This window comes from Sinocyclocheilus grahami, unplaced genomic scaffold, assembly GCF_001515645.1.
Source record: "Sinocyclocheilus grahami isolate Dianchi unplaced genomic scaffold, SAMN03320097.WGS_v1.1 scaffold1088.1, whole genome shotgun sequence".
Taxonomy (NCBI): Eukaryota; Metazoa; Chordata; class Actinopteri; order Cypriniformes; family Cyprinidae; genus Sinocyclocheilus; species Sinocyclocheilus grahami.
The window spans coordinates 603576-624139 of NW_015506267.1; the positions used below are offsets into that span (position 1 = coordinate 603576).

Below are 20564 nucleotides of genomic sequence, written 5' to 3' on the forward strand. Positions count from 1 at the left end.
ACTTTCAAATGTGGAGTGTCATGCAGGGAATTCTGGGGAAATCAGTTTACAGTTTTTGACTGTAAATTATACATTCATTTGTTATTTTTACTTTTAAAAACTGTAACAGCATTTTACTGTAAAATTACATGAAATGTCTGGTTAGATATTTTACAGTTTTTCCCTGTATATAGTACGGGAACTTACTGTTAACCTATTAACAGTTTTTTTTCCCGTAGTGTTTTTACAAAATTTTTGTTAAAATTACAAATTTTTTACTATGTGTGTGTGTGTGTGTGTGTGTATATATATATATATATATATATATATATATATATATGTATATGTGTGTGTGTATAATCTTTTTTTATTTTATTTTATTTAAAATTACACTTCTTTATCAAGGAAAACTGCAACTGTTAAATACCGGCTACATGAAGTGCACAAAATGATGTGCTGGTTATATGACAGAGTAGTTTAGCTAATGAGCATTTGGTAAATTAGAGCTGCAGAGATGAGGGTTTTTGCAAATGAGCAGTATGTATCGGCCATAAGAGGTTTGCAAATTAGCACTTTGGTTTATGAGTTTAAACGGCGACGTGAGGCACGTGAATTCTGCAGAGCCAGACTTCAGTGTATTGGACACAAAACACTTTGAGTCCTAATTTAAGTACAATCCAAAACCAGGACGTTTATGTTCATCTCCACCTCCTTCGTCCTTTAAACTAATCCTTTTCTTGAATAGTGGTGAATTATATCTGACTGTGTATCTGCTATGATGACAAAGGCCTTTATGAACATGTTTGTGTATGCGTATTATTTAGTTTATATTTTTCCCGTTCAGATCTGCGCAGAAGAATTGTCTTTTTATAGTTGTTGACATTTGTGATGGTTTTGTTTCTGGTTTGGGTTGTGTTGCAGTGAGGAATGCATATTTGCTGTGGACTAAATGAGAGAAAAACTGCAGTCTGGGGACGCCGTGTGGCAGTGTGGATGTCCCAAAGGCTTTTGTTCTCTTAAAAACATACTTCTACTTATAGATCTTTTTTTTCTGAAATGTAAAGTTTTCTCTTCGTCTTGTGTGAACACACTGGAGAGCAAAAGAAAACAAGTGCATGAGGATATAGTAACCAACACTATAATTTGGTGTTTAAAAAAAAGGAATACTAAGTTTTTGTGTCTTTAAAACAAATATTTTATTGATGCAAAATATAGAACTTGCTAACAGATTGGATTGCTATAAAATATTGGAAATGATCATGATTTTTCCAAAATAATGAATCTCATTTTGTTTCCTGCTATTATAATTTGATCAAACAGAACAGTTGAAAGTAAAAGGAAATGATTTTGAATGATGATCAGAGAAGGTGCCAGCTGCTGAAATGACTGGAAAAGTGAACGACATTGGAGCAAGTGACGTTTATGTCGTTTAGTTTTTCTGCCACTAAGTTTTTCTTCAAAATGTATAATTACATTTGTCCTATGTCCGGCTTGACCTGGTTACCACGAGATTACACAATTTTTATCATGCAGATTTTAAAAGTGTTATTTGAGATTTCACAGAGAATCATATAATTCACATTATTTGTTTGGCGTTCGTAAGATTTTGTTTTAAAGGGGTCACTGCAATATAACAAAGAGTGAAAAATTTAAGGGGGTCTGAATACTTTCCGTACCCACTGTAGATAACTATAAGCATGAACTATCAGCAGCTTAGTTAGCAGTTAGCTTTGTAAGCATTAATTTAAACTTTACAAATCAGTGTACACTACCATTTAAAAGTTTGGGGTCAGTAAGTTTTTTTTTTTATCTTTGAAAGAATTTAACAATTTTATTCAACAAGGATGCATTAAATGAATCAAAAGTGACCGTAAAGACATTTATAATGTTACAAAACTATTTCTACTTCAAATAAATGCTGTTCTTTTGAACTTTAAATTCATCAGAGAATCCTGAAAAAAAAAAAAAAAAATCAGTTTCCACAAAAATCTGAAGCAGCACAACTGTTTTCAACATTGCTAATAATCTGAAATGTTTCTTAAGCAGTAAATCAGCATATTAGAATGATTTCTGAAGATCATGTGACACTGAAGACTGGAGTAATGATGCTGAAAATTCAGCTGCGCATCACAGGAATACATTTCTTTTTAACAGATATTCACATAGAAAACTATTTTAAATTGGTATAATATTTGACAATATTACTGTTCTGACAGTACCAGTAACCATATCTGATTTGATTTGGTTTGTTCAGCATAAACCTACATATTGTAGGCCCTAAATGTCCAGGTCTGGTTGTCTTGTGAAGCCCTCACTCACTCCTCATGTCTCTCTCTACCTCTCCATCTGTTCTTCTCTCTCTTCTCCCATCAGGCTTGTACTGTACCTACGGCTCGCTGTGCGTCTCTCCCTTCCTGCCTCACAAAAGACCCCTCTGTTCTCAGAGCTTTACCCCGGCCACCCCACCCCCTACCTCAACACCCAAGTGGTACATTCCCTCTCCTCCTCATCCTCCTCCTGCAGTGCGTGTCTCATTGTGAGGCTCTACTCCTCACCTTTAGCTGTAGTCTGGCTACAAAGCTGCATTGTTACGGTACAGTGCCGCAAACACCTCAAGCTGATGTGTTAGATCAGGCTCGACAAACAGACCTGTTGTTTCACACATGCTGCAGAGCGCAGCGTAACACTAAGACGTTTGTCTTCTCCAGCTCTGCAGATACAGAATACTAAGAATGATTGATGCCTTAAGGGTCCTACAAATTCTAAATGTAATCACAAAATATACTTTAAAAAATTTTGGAAAATGTTTTTTTTTATGGATTTGAAAGCAATCTTATATGCTCAATAATGATGCATTTTGATCTAAATTAAAATATAGTGAATTATATTAATTATATATTGATATTACTAGATAAAAATATGCAGCAAAATGTTGTATTATTATTATTATTATCATTTTAAGATATTATGAAATGTAATTTATTCCTGTGATGCAAAAAGCTTGAATTTTATAGTGTTATAGTTTTTGTTAAAAATTTTGAATTAGATTTTTTTCTTCATATTTGCAATAATTTTTGTTACATTTTAAATCATTTTTATCAGTTTTTAAATATGGCTGTAATGTTTTTTTTTCTAAATTGTATAATTTAATAATGTTATAATTATATAAAATATAATTAGAAAAAATATAAACATAATTATTTAATAATTTCGTTTTTCAAGTTAAAGTAAACCTAAGAAATGTTGCCTTGGCAACAAACTGAAATAAACAAGTTTACGTTTATTTATTTCAGTTAATGTTTATTTTTTTCAAGTTTTTTATTTTAATTATTTTAGTTAACAGTAATTATGTTCAGCATCATTACTCCAGTCTTTAGTGCCATATGATTCTTCAGAAATCATTCTAATCTGTATAAATCTTTTGTAACATTATACATTTCTTTACTGTCACTTTTGATCAGTTTACTGCATCCTTGATGAATAAAAGTATTAATTAAAAAAAAAAATTCATCAAATGTATCATCACATTCATCATTGTGCTTGACTGGAGCATGCAGCTCTAGGTTGATCCTGGAGGGTTTTTCCTGCAATTAGTGTTCTGGAAATTGCATGTTGTTTTTGTAAAACTTTCTGCTAAATGACATGTAAGCTCTGTTCCAAACTCCTGCCAGCTGCCTCGCTGTCTACTGCCTAAATCAGCTGCTACCTTCTAAGGCGGCATCCCAACCGCAATAAAACCCCAGAAGCAGACCCACACGGATCTGAACCCACAAACACTCCACTGATTTCTGCTGAATCTGAATGCTAATCATTCCCAATCCATTAACTTTAAAATGTCGCTTCAGGCCAAAATACGAGTCCATAATCCATAACGTTTCCTCCGGTGAAAAAGTCCTTGCCCTGGTGTCCTCTCACATCGAAATCCACCCACATATTTGTTTAGAACAGTTTTGGCTCGTAAACAGTGCTTGATCTGTGCAGATTTCTCTCCTGATAAAGATGAGATGATTTTTTTCACTAGAGAAAGCAATATTAATATGGATAGAGGACTTGTATTTTAGCCAGAAGCAAAGGTTTAAAGTTTAAAACACATGAATTTGTTTCTTACAAACACGCAGCTTTTCACTTCATAAGACATTAACTGATGGACTGGAGTGGTGTGGATTATTGTGATGTTTTTATCAGCTGTTTGGACTCTCATTCTGACGGCACCCATTCACTGCAGAGGATCCATTGGTGAGCAAGTGATGCAATGCTACATTTCTCCAAATCTGTTCTGATGAAGAAACAAACTCATCTACATCTTGGATGGCCTGAGGGTGAATACATTTTCATTTTTGAGTGAACTATTCCTTTAATATCCCTTTGAATTTCATTTAATATCTTGTCTAATATGACACGACTACACTTTCAGCTCGCTTTAACACATTTTCCACAGATTGTCCTCCAAACCCAGCGTAGGAAATGTGGGGAAAGTCTGCAGATTCAGCCTGGGCCTGTTCAAGTGACAGATTTGAAGCTCTCTATAGGTGGCAAGTCCATGCAGCACATGATAAACCTCTCACAACACCTGACAGTAGCAAACATCCATTCAGCGTGAATGCATTACAAACAGGGATGTTGGTGATGTTGCTAATGCTCAGGACTGTCCAAATGCACATGTGCTTTTACATTTTTAGACTTTTCAAAGATTTTTCCTTTTTTTATTTTTGATTCTTTATTTATTAAAAATGTTTGATTTATAACTTTTTACAGCAGAGCCCGAGATCTGCCCACATAACCCCAGGGGGTTACAATAAAATGTTACAAAACAAGTACATCTTAGGATTTCAATAAAGATGTTTCCTTTTTTAATAATCTTATTATTCATCTCAATACAAGCAGAGATTTTGTATTTTCACAGAAAAAGGAAAAAAATGCCTACATCATGACGGTTCATGTGGGTACTTCTAGGTAAGCCCTTTTCCCATAAATGTGACCCTGGAGCACAAAAGCAGTCATAAGTCGCTGGGGGATATTTGTAGCAATAGCCAAAAATACATTGTATGGGTCAAAATTACCGATTTTTCTTTTATGCCAAAAATCATTAGGACATTAAGTAAAGATCATGTTCCATGAAGATATTTTGTAAATTTCTTACCGTAAATATATCAAAACTTCATTTTTGATTAGTAATATGCATTGCTAAAAACTTCATTTGGACAACTTAGTACTGTGTTAGGCTAACCGAGACTTGTCATTTGCACTTATATATTGTTGCTCTTTTGTTAGTTTTGACTGCTTCTATTGTCCTCATTTGTAAGTCGCTTTGGACTTAAATGATTTTAGCAAATGGCTGCAATATAACAAAGAGTGAAAAATTTAAGGGGGTCGGAATACTTTCCGTACCCACTGTATATACAGTGCTGGGTAAAATGTGGACAAACCTAGCAATTGGGTTGTTTTGACCTAGTGGTCTCTCTCTCTCTCTCTCTCTCTCTGTGTCCTCTCCATCACCATCTCCTCACTTGACTCATCAGTATGTCCCCACATTTCCACTTCAGTCAGTGGGTCATATGAATCGACCTCCTCCCTTCTGCTCAGGACACCCTCCCACACCACCCCTCTCTCTCTCTCTCTCTCTCTCTCTCTGGGCAAATACTGTTTCATCCCTCTCGCTGTGTCAAAACAACCCAATTGCTGGGTTTGTCCATATTTCACCCAGCACTGGGTTGTATTTAACCCAGCATTTTTTAGAGTGTAGGAACTATTTAATGCTATAAATGAATCTGGATAACATAGTTCAGATTATTTGGCCTTGTAAAAATGTGATGAGAAATATATGACTTCATAAGGAGAGTGAGCAATCATTTTCAGTCATTCTCTTCTCTGTCTTCCTCTCACACCTGTTCATTTCACCTGTTTTAAATAAATGTAGTTAGTTCTGTGACATCAGTCATTAATTTTATTAGTTAATACCTTAATCTGAGCATTATATATCCTGGGTTGTTTTGAATCCAACCGCTGGGTCAAAACAACGCAATAGCTGGGTTTGTCCCTTTTTAACCCAGCGCTGGGTTATATTTAACCTAGCATTTTTTAGAGTGTAGTGAACGAAGGCAAAAGTCTCATTTTGCACTCCATTTAATCTCATTGCTTTCTTGGTGAAACTATCATATCTGTTCTGAAATGTCCATTACACAACCTCTCGATGTATGTTCCATTCCCTGTATACTTCTACACTCTAAAAAATGCTGGGTTGTTTCAACCCAATTTTGGGTCAAATATGGACTAACCCAACTGTTGGGTTAAATTTTGGTTACATTTTTAAATTAACTTTTTAACCCAACAGTTGGGTTAGTCCATATTTGACCCAAAATTGGGTTGAAACAACCCAGCATTTTTTAGAGTGTAGAAGTATCTGTTAAACAGTTACCATTACTGAGGCGATTGAAGAAGCTGAAGTAAATTTGCTTAATGATGCATAATTGTGCTAAATGTTCTAAAGTGCATTCAGCGGCCACATTTAGAAAATCTGAACAAATGAGTCAACCCGAGAGATTATGTCAGTGTTCACATGCTTGCTATGATCATCAAACATTTATTTGTTGCTTTAAACTCTTACTAGCATAACTGACAGTTTGATATAGCTCTCATATACAAGCTGGCATTAAACTTGCTTCATTTGGGACCTCCAGTTTCACCCTTCCCATTTCACAGGCGTATATGAGTCCGGCATCCAAAATCACTGAGCCATTCTCTTTCATTTTGCGCTCTTACATCTGGGTCTCTACTTACTGGGAGCTCTGTGTAGCATAATACAGAGTTACATACATAGGCAATTTTTTTCAGTGCTCCCGCTGTTACCCTGTCCCAACCCAGTCCATTTCCTCACAAACACACACACAAATATGCACATGCGAGTGTATTTCCTCCCCCCCTTCTCCAATCTATTTTGGTGTGTTGTAGTGGGCTAGGGTGTGTGTGCGTGGTTTGCAGCCCTGCCCATTAAAATACAGACTTTTTTAAGGAAGTCTGCAATATAATCTGGTCGCTTTATTGTAATTACAAGGTCCCCATTTTGAAAATAACCAGGCTGTCCGCAAGAACTTGCCGTGTCTGTCTCCAAGGAAAACTTGAGTTTGCTTTCGTGTGCCCCCCATTGAACTGCTTCATGCCCAGCACGTAGCACTATCGGGAGATAATTCATTTTCTCACACACAACAAATCTCAGATGTTGTCATAAAATCTGTTAGCATGGGTGGTCAACCAAAACCCACACAACCGCATTGCTAGCGGCCTATCGTCAAAGCCTGGAATTACTGTGGACAAATTAGTAGGCTGTATTAATCCGAACAGTTGTATTCGCTCAAGGTGGGAAACATCTGTCTTGAAGATTTCTCTGTCAGAGTCTGAGTGGCTTTTTACCTTTTGCTTTCTAAGTTTTATCGGTTGCATGGTTTGTACAAATGCCAAGACGTTATGTCAGTCGTCTATTTATGTGGATTTTCTCAAGGTACTTTGCAGTGTTTGAGTTGAATTTGCGCTTCACTGTTTCTCTGGATGTAAACTGGTCTCAGGCCATTTCAGCTGTATGTTTATACCTTCTCAGGGTCTTCACCTGTATGCCAAACTCTGCTTGGTTTTATGCATTCTCAATGTCTATGTTCACATGCTCTGCCATGGTTTCAGACAGACCAAGCAGTAGGCGATTTAATGCATTTAATTGTTTAATGTCAGTTTAGAGAATTTCCTTTTTTTTCCCCTGAATGCTGTTCATGATTAAACTGTAATTTTGAACAACACAGCTAGTTTTTATCCTACTCGGACAGCATAGCAGGCATAGCAGTTAGGTTTAGCATCAGTGATAATTTGAAAAAAAAAATTTTCAATCTGCATTCCCGCAAAACAAAAAGTGCTCTGATCTGCGATTCTAAATATTTATTTATTTTTTATTTTTTGTAATTTATTCCCTTAGTTGTACTTTGGACAAATTTGAGCGAGAGTAATTTAAATGCTGCATTGCATTTTATCTTCAGCAGTAATATAGTAAAGAACACCTGATTCCCACTTTCCACCCACATCCCTCATTTTCCATGATCTTTTCTCACATTTTTAAAAATACCTTTATTCTTTCTCACATTCTCCTCCGGTCTCTCTGTGTCAATGGAAACACCACAGATTTAAAGCGTATGATTATACTGTTTTATTATAGAAATGCTAGAGTGCACCAGCCAGAAGCCTTACAAAAACACATGCCATGATTGTTTATGGATTGTCTCCTTTAGACCATAATGGGCTACAGTCCATAAAAAGCACTGATTTCAATCATTTTTTTCCTGCAAATTAGAAAAAGTTCTCGTCAGCTCCTAATAATGTTGGTAGGGGTTTTAATATTCATAAAAGAACACAGTGCAGGTTATATTGTGATTGGTGGCTGCTGACAGTGTGCTATTTTATACCATCCTGTTTTATAAATATTTGTTTTATGCACTTTTTTTATTTTTGAGTAAGCAGAGACACATTATATAGGGTTGTTTCTTCAAAAGCACAGGTGCTTATAAAGATCTGGACAAAGAATAGGCGTAACCTAAATAAATGACTGGGCTTCTTTTTTTTATCCCTTACTTTGAAGAACTGCAGTTTGCTGCATCTATAGGAGGCAGTGAGAGAAAAATAATAATAAAGGAAAGTAGAAACATCAAAATGTGTTTCGTGGGAGTATCAGAGATCAAATGGGAGCGAGCTCATGATTACACTTAATCATATAGGATTTACTTGATAAAATCTTCGTTAGGCTACATAATTATATTTCAATCTTGACAACTCTCTGAACATTTTAGTATGGTGATGGATATGACAGTGTTAATGTATTTGGGCTTGGCGGAACAGATCTGCTACAATGCTGCTGTTGGTTATTGCTGTAGTTGTAGATTATTGCTGCTGCTGCAAGCAAGTACAGGAACTTGCTACTGCCAATGCATACGGCGATACGGTGCCGTGAGTATTTAAGACATGCTGCTGCTGCACAAATAGCATATAAAATAACCCCGTAGCAGATCTATACAGGTGGAGCTGGGGAAGGTGGAGGGTTTCAGAGAAACTCTGAAAGCGCGCTGCAGGAATCTCAAGTGAATGCTAGCCAGCCATATAAATGCAAGGCAGTAAGCTCATTGGCTGCATATGCAGCATGAACCAATCAGCTTGTGCCAACTCTCTGAATATCATCAGTTACGTTAACACCCCGTCAGAATGCACCATCTAGAGTTTCATGACTGAACTATATATTTAATTTCACATATGCAATTAAGTAAAAAAAAGGACTTAACTAAGTTAAGTAAATTTAACAAAGAAAATAAGTAACTAATAAGTCATTTTTATTTAGTCAAAGCTTGCATCTAGAGTTTCATGACTGAACTATATATTTAATTTCACATATGCAATTAAGTAAAAAAAAGTACTTAACTAAGTTAAGTAAATTAAAAAAATAAAGAAAATAAGTAACTAATAAGTCATTTTTATTTAGTCAAAGCTTGCTGGCAATGCTTTGATTTTACTCAATATAGCACCTAATTAAACCATGCTTTTAAAAGTGTTTTAGTCAGAAAATTCAAAGTTATCATGTAGACACCATATCTACATAATTAGTAATGCAGCACTCATCCGAAAACAGAGAGGTACACAATGACGGTAGCATTCTGTGGCTCATTTTTGAGTATGAATGTGTCATTTTGAGTTGAAAATGAACTCCATGTAACAAAATCGCAAGTTACTAAACCTAACAGCAAAAGCAATGATAAAACAGTGCAGCTGGAAAACAGCTAAAACAATCAACCTTATGAATTATTCATGCCCCAGTGCATGATGGGAACAACGGTATCAGACAAGTTGAGTAGGTTTTACCTAATTTTATAACGTTGATATTAATGCTTTAACTTCTACAAGCTTGAATTGAGTACTAATAAAGAATTTACTTTTCTTTTTTTAATGCCTAGACTAACTTTTTTGTTTTTCTGTAGTATTTACTTCACCACAAAATAAGTTTTTATCAACGTTGCTTTTGACTTTTGTCACTTAAAAGGTCTACTTATGTGGCTATGACTTTTATATATGAACTACTTCAAGCAAATGCTTTATAGCTACTATAAATTCTGGTAAACTGGGCCACTTTTGACATTGAGAACGTGAAAAAGTAATACCTTTTAATAAAACAAATTCTCAGCCATAATAAGATTACTTTAAGAGTTAGCGGACGTGACGTGGCTTTACGTGAGGCGGTTACTATAGCAACAACAGTAGACCGCTCGAGCGCCTTCCGTTAGGATCAGTATGGGACGGTAAGTCGACAAAGTAGCCTACCGTTTCATCACTTTATTGTGTATTTACACATATAACAGCGTCTTTAGGATAGTAACTTAGCTAAAAGTACTAGTTGCGCCGAAAGACGTTTTGCGAGAGAGAGTTGCGCGCCATAAACTACGGAAAGAAAAAAGAGAGACGGCCTGAAAGCCATCAATAACTGCCATACAATAAACATTTCTTTAATAATAGTGTATGACTAACCGAAATGAAGTTTTGCTGACAGGGCTAAACGTTCGTTTCGATCCATATCTGCTGGCGTGGTCGTTTAATTTGAGTAACCGAGTCTGAGAGACCGAGACCTGAAAGGGGGCGGGAAGAGGGCGCGTGACGTCACGAGCGGATCAGGATCTGATTGGCGGATGAAGTCCTTCATGCTTACGGACCCATCGGTCCTGCAAGGTTCAGCTGTGAAACAGAAATAAATAGAGAGAAATAATCTGACTGAACTACATGCCAATCGCTGGCACGTCAACAACAAACAGCTCATTTGATGAATGCAGATATTTTAGATCCTTTAATAAATTATTGAAATTAACGGAGTCGACACGAAACGAACGTGTAGAAAGCCGCAGAAGTCTGTATGCATGCATTTCCCTCCCTCTTTTTTTTTTTTTTTGCTCTCTCCCCTCTCATTCACTTTTTCTCTCTCTCTCTCTCTCTCCACACACACACACACACACGCACGCACACGCTCGCGCACCCTTGCATTTCGTGGCAACAGATTCTCCCACACATTTAACACATTACATTTAAATTATTTAAATGTATTTCTTTTAGTGCCATGTTTCAAATTAGATTTTGTAATGTAATTTAGAATTGCATACAGGAAATTTTCATGACATCTCCTCAGATCCCTTAATATATTTATTGAATTTATGCATGGAAAGTGCATTGCATTACTATTACTATTGTTCATACTTGGTATTAAACTTGTAACTATCCTTTCTAGGTGATCAGCCTTATGCTTTTCGCTCTGAGCAATCGTTTCTTTATTATTCTTCTCCCAAAACTGACAAACAAAACTAACCCTAGTGATTCAACTCCAGCTGTAGGAACCTTTTCACTGTGTAGCCGCAACAGGCCTCCAGAAGCCTCACACTTCCACAAATGGCTCTGTTGACAACAATACAGTTCCTCTGGTTGAAGAAGCACAGTTTTGCGGTATGTCCTAGAGAGATAGTCAGTCATCATGTCTTCAAGTTTCATTCCACACAATCTTTTTGGAAATGGGTTGTTTTTGAACCTAAAAGGATCATAGAAATTTGGCATACACTCTTAAAGAAGGAGGTTTTCTCACCAGTGCCATAGAAGATCATTTTAGTTTCTCAAAGAACCTTTCAAGTTCTTATAAGAACCATTTTTTCTTAAAGAACATTTGAATAATCTGAAAACCCTTTTTCCACTTTAAAGAACCTTTTGTGGAATGGAACATTTCCATTGATGTTAAGGTTTCTTCATAGAAACATTGATGTCAATGTAGAACCATTATTTTGAAGAGTGTAGTGTTTGAGCCATTGATACCTTAAATAGATCACTGGATCTCTCTTCCAGACATGTTTCATTCCATTATGCAGCTGGTTATTCAGGGGGAAAAAATCTTAAACATGGAAACATGCAATGAAAATGTCTTTACCAGAAGTTTGTTGCAGCAGGTTTTATATCTCACAAAATGTCTGTGTTTCAAGGTCAGTTTAAAATAGCTTTTTTTTTGGGAATGCAGACATCTCGCCACAAGAGGGCCCAACTCATGCTCAAGCTTTTCAGCTCAATAGCACCACATCTGAAGGATTCACTGAGCACATAATAAGCACCCTCTTCCTTTAGTCTGGCTTATTTTTTTTATTAACATGTCTCAGGGAATTGAAACTTTTGTGCATGCCTTATGATTGTAGCTCTCAATGTATGGTTACATACAGAATTTAAAGGTGACCAAGCTATTTGTCAGTAACTACATTTTTGGTTCAGAATGTTTTGCTAACCATATTATCTTGGATTGCTATTAATAGGCATTTATTTTGAGTAATTCTTAGTAAAGTATATAAATTTTTCTGTGAGTAGTGTATACTTTGGTTTACAGTGATGGGTGTATACAGAGCTGTGGGGAGTCTGTATAAACGCTCAATCTTTTTTAGTTTACATGATGTTTAATACAGTGGCCGTGTGGTCAGTTTATCCATCCTGGCAGGGGCGAGCAATGTACACCACACTGACTCATACTGAACCACCTAGACCCAGAACACACTGGCACAGAATATATATATTAGTACATATAGTTTTAGTATAGTAAATTGTATTATAATGTATAGGCTATTCAGTGTACGACCTTTATTTAAGGCAATATATGTTCTAATGCAGTTTTTAGCTGACTTTTAAGAGGCCTTTCATCTCTTGGGCATGGCATGAAATGACAGCAAATAATAATTTGAAAATATGGCTGCATGTATTTTTTTCCCAAGTTGAATTGAATAGCTTTCTGGACGAGAACTAAATGGACACATTATTTAGACAGCACAAATGAACAGGTCTATTGTTTAGAGGCATATTACTGTTTGTTTGTTCACTAATCGTCTTTAAAAAAAACATGTTTGTCATAAAAGTACTACATTTGTTAAGAAGAACTTTTATTCACTTCCTGGAAAGCATCAGTAGTCAGGCTAATGTGCTTGTGTCAGCCTTTGGCTTTTTTTTTTTTTTAATCTTTCATCAAGATCAAGAAACATCAACCACGCTAACACACTTGGCAATCTGTGAACATTAAATACTCGTTTGATATATATCTCTGCAACTCCATATTATGCCAGGAGTTGGTATGATGGCATAGCTGTCTGTGTATCATAAATAAATCATAAATATAGAGAGCCATGATCTAAATTATAACCTCTAGACAGGCCTGTACATGCACGCCTAACTACAGCGGTTGGCGGGATGAGGGAACGAGACAGGGGAGACAGATCCAGACGGCTTGATGGATTTATCTTCATGTCTTTTGCATCTTTTGAAGTTGAATCTGTTTGCGGTTTGTTGTCACATTTTATTTGATACATTTGCAGGTGTCTCCTCGTTTGTTCAGAAATGTAGAACCTCTTCTCCATCTACTTCTTCATCCTCAAATCTGTCCGTCTTGCTCAAAACAAGGGCATCTTTGTGAGACAGTAAAGGTAAGGGTTGAAAGGTCAAGGTGTGTCAGGTGATATGTCTCGCTGGTATTTAGCCACAGTTATTTGAAGCTCACAAGAAAACAGTAGAACACCAAAAGTCAAAGAAAGAGAAGATGGAGTAACCAACTCTCGGACATAGTCATGAGCGAGATGGTGGTGGAAGTTTGTTTAGAAATGTTGGGGTCACCTTGACTGCTAATGACTCACTGTTGGGAATGTTGCTTCTAGGTCTTGTTCTTTGAGAGCCATTGTCTGTTCCTGTTTGCAGACTGTTTGAGCACACAGTGCTTGTTTGTGAACTCGGTGTGAGAGCATCCAGTGACCCTTGGTTGTAGGCATTCAAGGACATGTTTACCATGTACAAAACGTTTGATAATCTCTATTCAGTGTTGGTGTTTGGTAGATGCAACAGACGCGATAATGTCTTCTGTAATAAATACATGGCTTAACAGTAGTGATACGACTGATTTAGGTTGATTAATCAGCTGATATTTAGCTATTTTGAGATGATTTGTCTGATCATTTCACCTAGTGTCCACTGACAGCTTTATTGATAAGAGAGTGCCTTTTTTTTTTTGGAGGAATGTTTGTGTAAGATAAATGCTCATTCTGTTATATTTAATATAATATATTAATGTCAATTTTAAATTAATATTTCAAAAATATATGATCAAAAAAATGTTTTAACCCTTATTATATGATATATATAGAGTTTTCATTCTCTTTTTTTTCTGTTTTGCCTACAAAGTCTTATTTTATTTGTGCTTGCCATGATTCCTATGTGCATGTTGCTTTATATTTTTGCTTTCTTGAGATTTATTTCTTACAAAGCACACAAGGATTCTCAGTTCAAAGTGTAGATCAAATTGGAAACATAGTAGCAACCTGAAGGAGTTTTGTCACAAGTTCTTAGCCACAACATGACGTGGAGTGCCAAAAACATTTTTAAGATTAAAAAAAAAAAAAACACTGTAATGCAATATAATGTATTTCTGTAATAAAGACAGAAGTGTCTTTATTGTTTTCTTTATTGTCTTTATTATTTAGTATCAATGAGATACTATTATCTCATTGGTTATTATATTATCTAATTAATTATTATTTTGAATTAGTCTTTTTTTCCATTTTTAATTTTAAAGTTTTAGTACTTTTGTTGTGTTTTTGTCATTTTAGTGTTTGGTTTTAATTTTAGCTTCAGTTTTAGTTTTAGTTAACTATAATAATCCTGAGACAGAAATATGATATATTACTCCAATGCTGAATAAATAGTTATATTTAATAATTTAATACATTTATTTAATCAGAATGAACAATTCTTTAGGAGAAGGCTGAGCAACATAGCAGCTTGCCATAATGGCACTTACCTTTTACAATGGCTTCAAGCACACATCATTGAATCTGAGTTTAGGGTCAATCTGTTTTATAACATCCATTTGACTCTATAAGTGCTGAAACTGCATATAATAGTTTTATTTCTGCTTAGAGTATACACTTATGCCAGCTTTTCAGATGAATGCATTTGTTTTCATGTTCATTGAAGTTCTCAATGTGTTTTGCAGTAATGCAGTAACATCTGAGTGTTACTCAAACCCACGAGTCTGATGAACAAATGTGACCCTGGACCACAAAACCTGTCATAAGTGTCAATTTCTCAAAATTGAGATTTATACATAATCTGAAAGCTGAATAAATAAGCTTTCCATTGATGTATGGTTTGTTAGGACAGGACAATATTTGGCCAAAATTGAAAATTTGGAATCTGAGGGTGCAAAAAAATAGAAATATTGAGAGCTCACCCGTCTCTTTCAATTGAATACATTGGTCCTCTCCTTCCTGTTCACTCCTGTCTCACATCGTCATGTGTGATGTCCCACCTCTCGTTTCACCTCGCCCATCACCTGTCACACTATATTGATGTTGCTTGTGTCATCTACATGTTGTCCTTTGTTATATATTTGTACCTGTATAGTGTCAGATTGTGTTGGTCAGTACATGATTGTGTGTATGTGGAATTTTAAGGGGCACTGGAGGCACAACACACACACACACACACACACACACTCACTATATCACTCATAGATCATGGCCCCGCTGTGTTAAACCAACAGCTCAAAAAGTAAAAAAATCTGATTTACTAAACAGAGAAAGTACTGTGTATAGATCCAAGTATGTATATTATATAGAATAAATTATATTTTATTCTATATTTATTCTATATCTAATTTATATTTATGAAAATTTTAAGTTTATATTTCCATTTTTTAATTACATGTTTTTTTAAATTAATATTTAAAATTATATACTCATTAGCTTGTTTAATTCTGATTTACCTTACTTTTTTGTAATGACATTTTTTTATATGAATTATTTTACGGAGGAAGTCGATATTTTTGTTAATTACTGCAATTCAGTCATTCTTCTTAGTAATTTAAGCAATAGATTTCAATATATGAGCCAATTCCAATATAATTTAGAATTTTCATGTGCATGTAAGTAAGGTCATTGCAACTTATTGATTTGATACTGACATGATAGCTCAGTTAAACAGTTTTTTTCCCACTTTACATTCTTCACAATTGCATGACATTATTCTTCTTAAGTCTGATTTTTTTTTTTTTAAATTCTTATGTGTGTTTGCATGTTTTTACATTTCACCTGTTGTGTGAGTAACAAAGCTTGTGAGTTCTCTTGTGTCTTGTGTCACTCTGTGCTTTTATCATGTACAACAAGCGTCTGTGTCTATGTGTTTATTCATATCCATCTCTTCACTTTATAGGTTTACTTTCACTTTGGCCAACATTGTTCTCTCACTTATTTTTAGGGCTGTTTTTCTTACAGTCATCTCTTTATCTTGCGTGCTCACTGAGCTGTTTAAAGAGCTATTTTGTGTTTAACTGTGAGTATAGCTAACTTTTACTAGTTTAATTTAGCTCAGTATGTGTCAACTTGAGGATTAGTCTTTAATTAATATGCCTGTTTTATTCTCTGCAGTTTGTGCTTTTGCTATCATCTTAATCTGGGTAGTCTACGCCATTCATTCCTTTCATATTGATTAGTGTAATGAACAATATTTGAATAAGTATTACAATTTGTATGTTATTTGCTTAAACAGTTCCTTTAATGATTTGATACATGCTAGCAATGTCATTTTAATGGGATTATGAATGGTGTATTATGACTATCTCCCTTCTTTCCTTTCTGTGCAGTTGGGCAGCACAGTGTACCAGCCATGCATCAGTTTTTTCAGCAGATGCTATTTGAGCAAACTTTTCCCCAGTGCCTCACAGCGTTACGTCCCCATGCGCACAACATGCTGCTTTTTTAATGTGGAGATTGGCATTATTGGAGAAAACAGTATCAAATTGTTTATCTTTCTGTAGGTATTATATAGTTTACAAAGTCTAAACTTATGAAATGACTATAAACAACTAAATCTGACTTAGCTTCATACTGTATCCAGTAATGCCAGTAAAATCTCAATCAGTCATTCAAGCACCAGCGATCTTAAATTCATTGTTGTCTCTCTCTCTTTTTCGCTATTTTGTGTTTAACTGTGAGTATAGCTAACTTTTACTAGTTTAATTTAGCTCAGTATGTGTCAACTTGAGGATTAGTCTTTAATTAATATGCCTGTTTTATTCTCTGCAGTTTGTGCTTTTGCTATCATCTTAATCTGGGTAGTCTACGCCATTCATTCCTTTCATATTGATTAGTGTAATGAACAATATTTGAATAAGTATTACAATTTCTATGTTATTTGCTTAAACAGTTCCTTTAATGATTTGATACATGCTAGCAATGTCATTTTAATGGGATTATGAATGGTGTATTATGACTATCTCCCTTCCTTTCCTTTCTGTGCAGTTGGGCAGCACAGTGTACCAGCCATGCATCAGTTTTTTCAGCAGATGCTATTTGAGCAAACTTTTCCCCAGTGCCTCACAGCGTTACGTCCCCATGCGCACAACATGCTGCTTTTTTAATGTGGAGATTGGCATTATTGGAGAAAACAGTATCAAATTGTTTATCTTTCTGTAGGTATTATATAGTTTACAAAGTCTAAACTTATGAAATGACTATAAACAACTAAATCTGACTTAGCTTCATACTGTATCCAGTAATGCCAGTAAAATCTCAATCAGTCATTCAAGCACCAGCGATCTTAAATTCATTGTTGTCTCTCTCTCTTTTTCTGTCCATCCCCCACTGCTTTCAATCCCACCCATCCCTGATGTCTTCCACTGTCTGTCTCTCTCTCATTCACTCTCTTTTCATCAATGCCAACCTGACCATTTATGCTTTTAAATAAAAACAATATTAATCAAATAGGAGGGAACGGCGAACAATGGCAAAGCTGATAAGTCAAAAATTGCCCCAGCCAAAGCTGCTCCAGCTAAAGCCAAGCAAACTTCAAAGCCAAAAGCCAAACCTACTGCTGCGCGAATCTTGAGCCCAAAGTTAAAACCTACTTTAGCTTCTAAATTAGCACCTAAACCAAAAGCAACACCGGCCCCAAAGAATGACAACAAAAAGAAGGCAAACAACAATGGAAAAAATAACGGTCAAGCTAAAGTAAATGGGAATGGGAAAGACAATAATGGTGATGCTAAAGCTAATGGTAAGGCTAAGGCTGGCAGCAATGGCAAAGCCAATAACAATGGCAATGGGAAGGCAGCTGTGGAGAAAAAAGCAAACGGAGAAGCTAAAGCTAATGGCAATGGTGCGAAAACAGCAAAGACTGAAAAGGCAGCAATAGCAAAGAAATCAGAAACAACTAAGAAGAAAGCAGAGACCAAACCACAACCAGCCAAAGACAAAACAAAAGCCAATGCATCACCTGCAAAGCCTAAAGCGGCCAAACCTGTGGTAGAAAAGGTTCCGACCAAAGTCACTAAAACTCAAAAACCTGTTGCTTTCAAACCCACCCTGCCTTTGCCTCTCCCTTCAAAGCCTAAGGTCTTGGATGTCAATAACATCAAATCAATGTCCAAAAATTTCCCACCCTTCGACAAGGCTGCTGTGAGTGGCACGACCATGTCTTCTCCAGAAATACCCAAGAAGAAACCCACCAATGGTTATCAACAGGTACAAAATCAAGAGCCCGCGTTGGCTGTCCAGAGCTGTATTTCCAACCTCACCATCCTGGTAGTTCAGGACTGCGTTCATAAAGTATCTCAAAGGAAACTGTTGATCTGGGATTTGTCTTCACTGAAAATGTTGAAAAATCACAGATGCAACACATTCTCCGACGTGCTTTGTGAATAAGGTCCTACATCGGACCTTTCAGGTTTTACAAACATTTTCAGTATTAATGTAATTCAAAACAGAATCAGGGAGGCGCAGAAGAACAAATAATGATTGTTTTTTCAATTGTGTAAGTGTGTAAAACCATAAAGGTATCATGATGTTGGCCAGCTATGAGGTTGGAGACATACAGACCCACTGGATCTCCTCCACCCTTTCATATACCAAATGATCTATGTGATCATTTAGGATATGATAAGCGGTATAGACTGTGTTATCACTGCATGGCTATTTGTACAGTCTTTTATCTGTCTTTCGTTTTATTTCCTTCCTACCGTTTTGTTTTTAGAAAGTAGATCAGCAGGTAATGCCGATTAGAGCATGCGTGATCAGTTAAGAAACATAAGAACTCAGAGTCATTGGTAGAGCTCAATGTTACACATGACACAACGAGTCTCTGTCTTCGTCTCATTTTATGATTTCTGCCTGTTTCTCTTTTATGTGTTGTTTGTTAAATGCTGTCTTGTCAGTAGTATGTGAATGAAGCAGTTTCACAGAAAATATCCTGTTTAAAACAGCGACTCTGTGACGCTGCACTCCATGATTATCAATTCTTTCTGTCTTTGTTGAAAATCTGAAATTGTGGACAAATGTCCGAATGTTGTTTACTAATGTTGTCAGTTGTGTTTCAATGGTCTGAGACTATTGACACCAACGTTAACAACTTTAACATTTGATCCAACTTGACTATATTTTATCCTTGACATGGCAATGTGGCTAATTAACCCAGATCAGGTTGAAAGGAAAATCTGGGACAGCAAATCTTGGCTATTAAAATAAGTTTTTCACAATGCAAAGGCTTATTACAAGATTTTTGATTCCAGTTGCAAAAGTTTCCTGTTCTGATTTTACTATAAGATCAATGGCGCTTTTGTGTGTCTGTTGGCAAAAACACATTGATCTTTTCTTTCTACAAGTTCATCAGACTTGAGCTTGTTTCATACTAATCAATCTCTCCCCTTCAAATCTGCTTACCTCCTCCCCAACTCCACCCACCTCTCGGCCTCCTCCAATCAGGACGTAGATCCTGCTTACTCAGAGGCTGACCACACCCCCACAGAGACTGATTATTATTACACAGTAGAAGAAGAAGCGAGCCCACAGCCAGAGAGTGATCTGACTGGATATGAAGAAACCATTAACCAGGTAACCCACACCCATAGAAATCTGAGAGACATGGAGCTGAAAACAGTCTCTCCATTACTCTAAATCATTACACTGGAGGTGAGACCAGCCTGTGTATGTTTTAACTTAACAATTAACCATTCTGCAGCCACCTGTGCCATGATAAGTGTTGTACTTAACTGCAAAATGAATGCATAGCATCCATTTTATCAGATATTCTTTTGTGATTCTAAAATTGCCTCAAGATTTTCTCCTTGTTCTTATATCAAAACTTTACATGACGACGCCATCTTGACATAAGAACGGAAATCTTGAGAAACAGAGATCACAAAAAAAATTGTACAATACCATGCATTCATTGCCGGATAGTTTCTTTTGAGTTATTTTTTTGGGATGCAGACACTGCCAATATGTAAGCTCTGAGAAACTGATCAACTTAAAAACTGAGCAACTAAGTAAGTGGGTTAGTTATGGATAGACCTAACTAAAACTTTTTTTTTGTCTAGAGTGGGACTTTTTGTATTGGTCAGGTTTGTATTTAAGAATAAACAAGATGTTTAGTAATAGTTTGGAAATGGACATGGCCAGAAAATTTAAATGAAAGAGTCAACAATACAATGGTAAGAGACTAGTAGGAAGAAGTGCTTTAGTTTTTGC

The 20564-nt window shown here is 35.9% G+C and overlaps 1 protein-coding gene across 1 annotated transcript; it reads left to right on the forward strand.

Annotated features, from left to right (window-relative positions):
* Nucleotides 1–4906: 4906 nt before the first annotated feature.
* LOC107566621 (translation initiation factor IF-2-like) lies at nt 4907–20069 on the forward strand. Its single transcript, XM_016252112.1, has 4 exons — nt 4907–4932; nt 7475–7550; nt 17808–18563; nt 19800–20069. The coding sequence occupies exons 1-4, from the start codon at nt 4907–4909 to the stop codon at nt 19989–19991; spliced, it is 1050 nt and encodes a 349-aa protein (XP_016107598.1). The 3' UTR covers nt 19992–20069.
* The last annotated feature ends 495 nt before the right edge of the window (nt 20070–20564 follow it).

What these genes read in the sequence shown, in the direction of transcription:
- LOC107566621 (XM_016252112.1), top strand. Translation starts at nt 4,907, where the DNA reads ATGACGGTTCATGTGGGTACTTCTAG. An exon ending in GGTCTCAGGCCATTTCAGCT is followed by an intron (nt 7,551 to 17,807) that starts GTATGTTTATAC and finishes TTAATCAAATAG; the next exon opens with GAGGGAACGGCGAACAATGG. An exon ending in CCACCAATGGTTATCAACAG is followed by an intron (nt 18,564 to 19,799) that starts GTACAAAATCAA and finishes TCCTCCAATCAG; the next exon opens with GACGTAGATCCTGCTTACTC.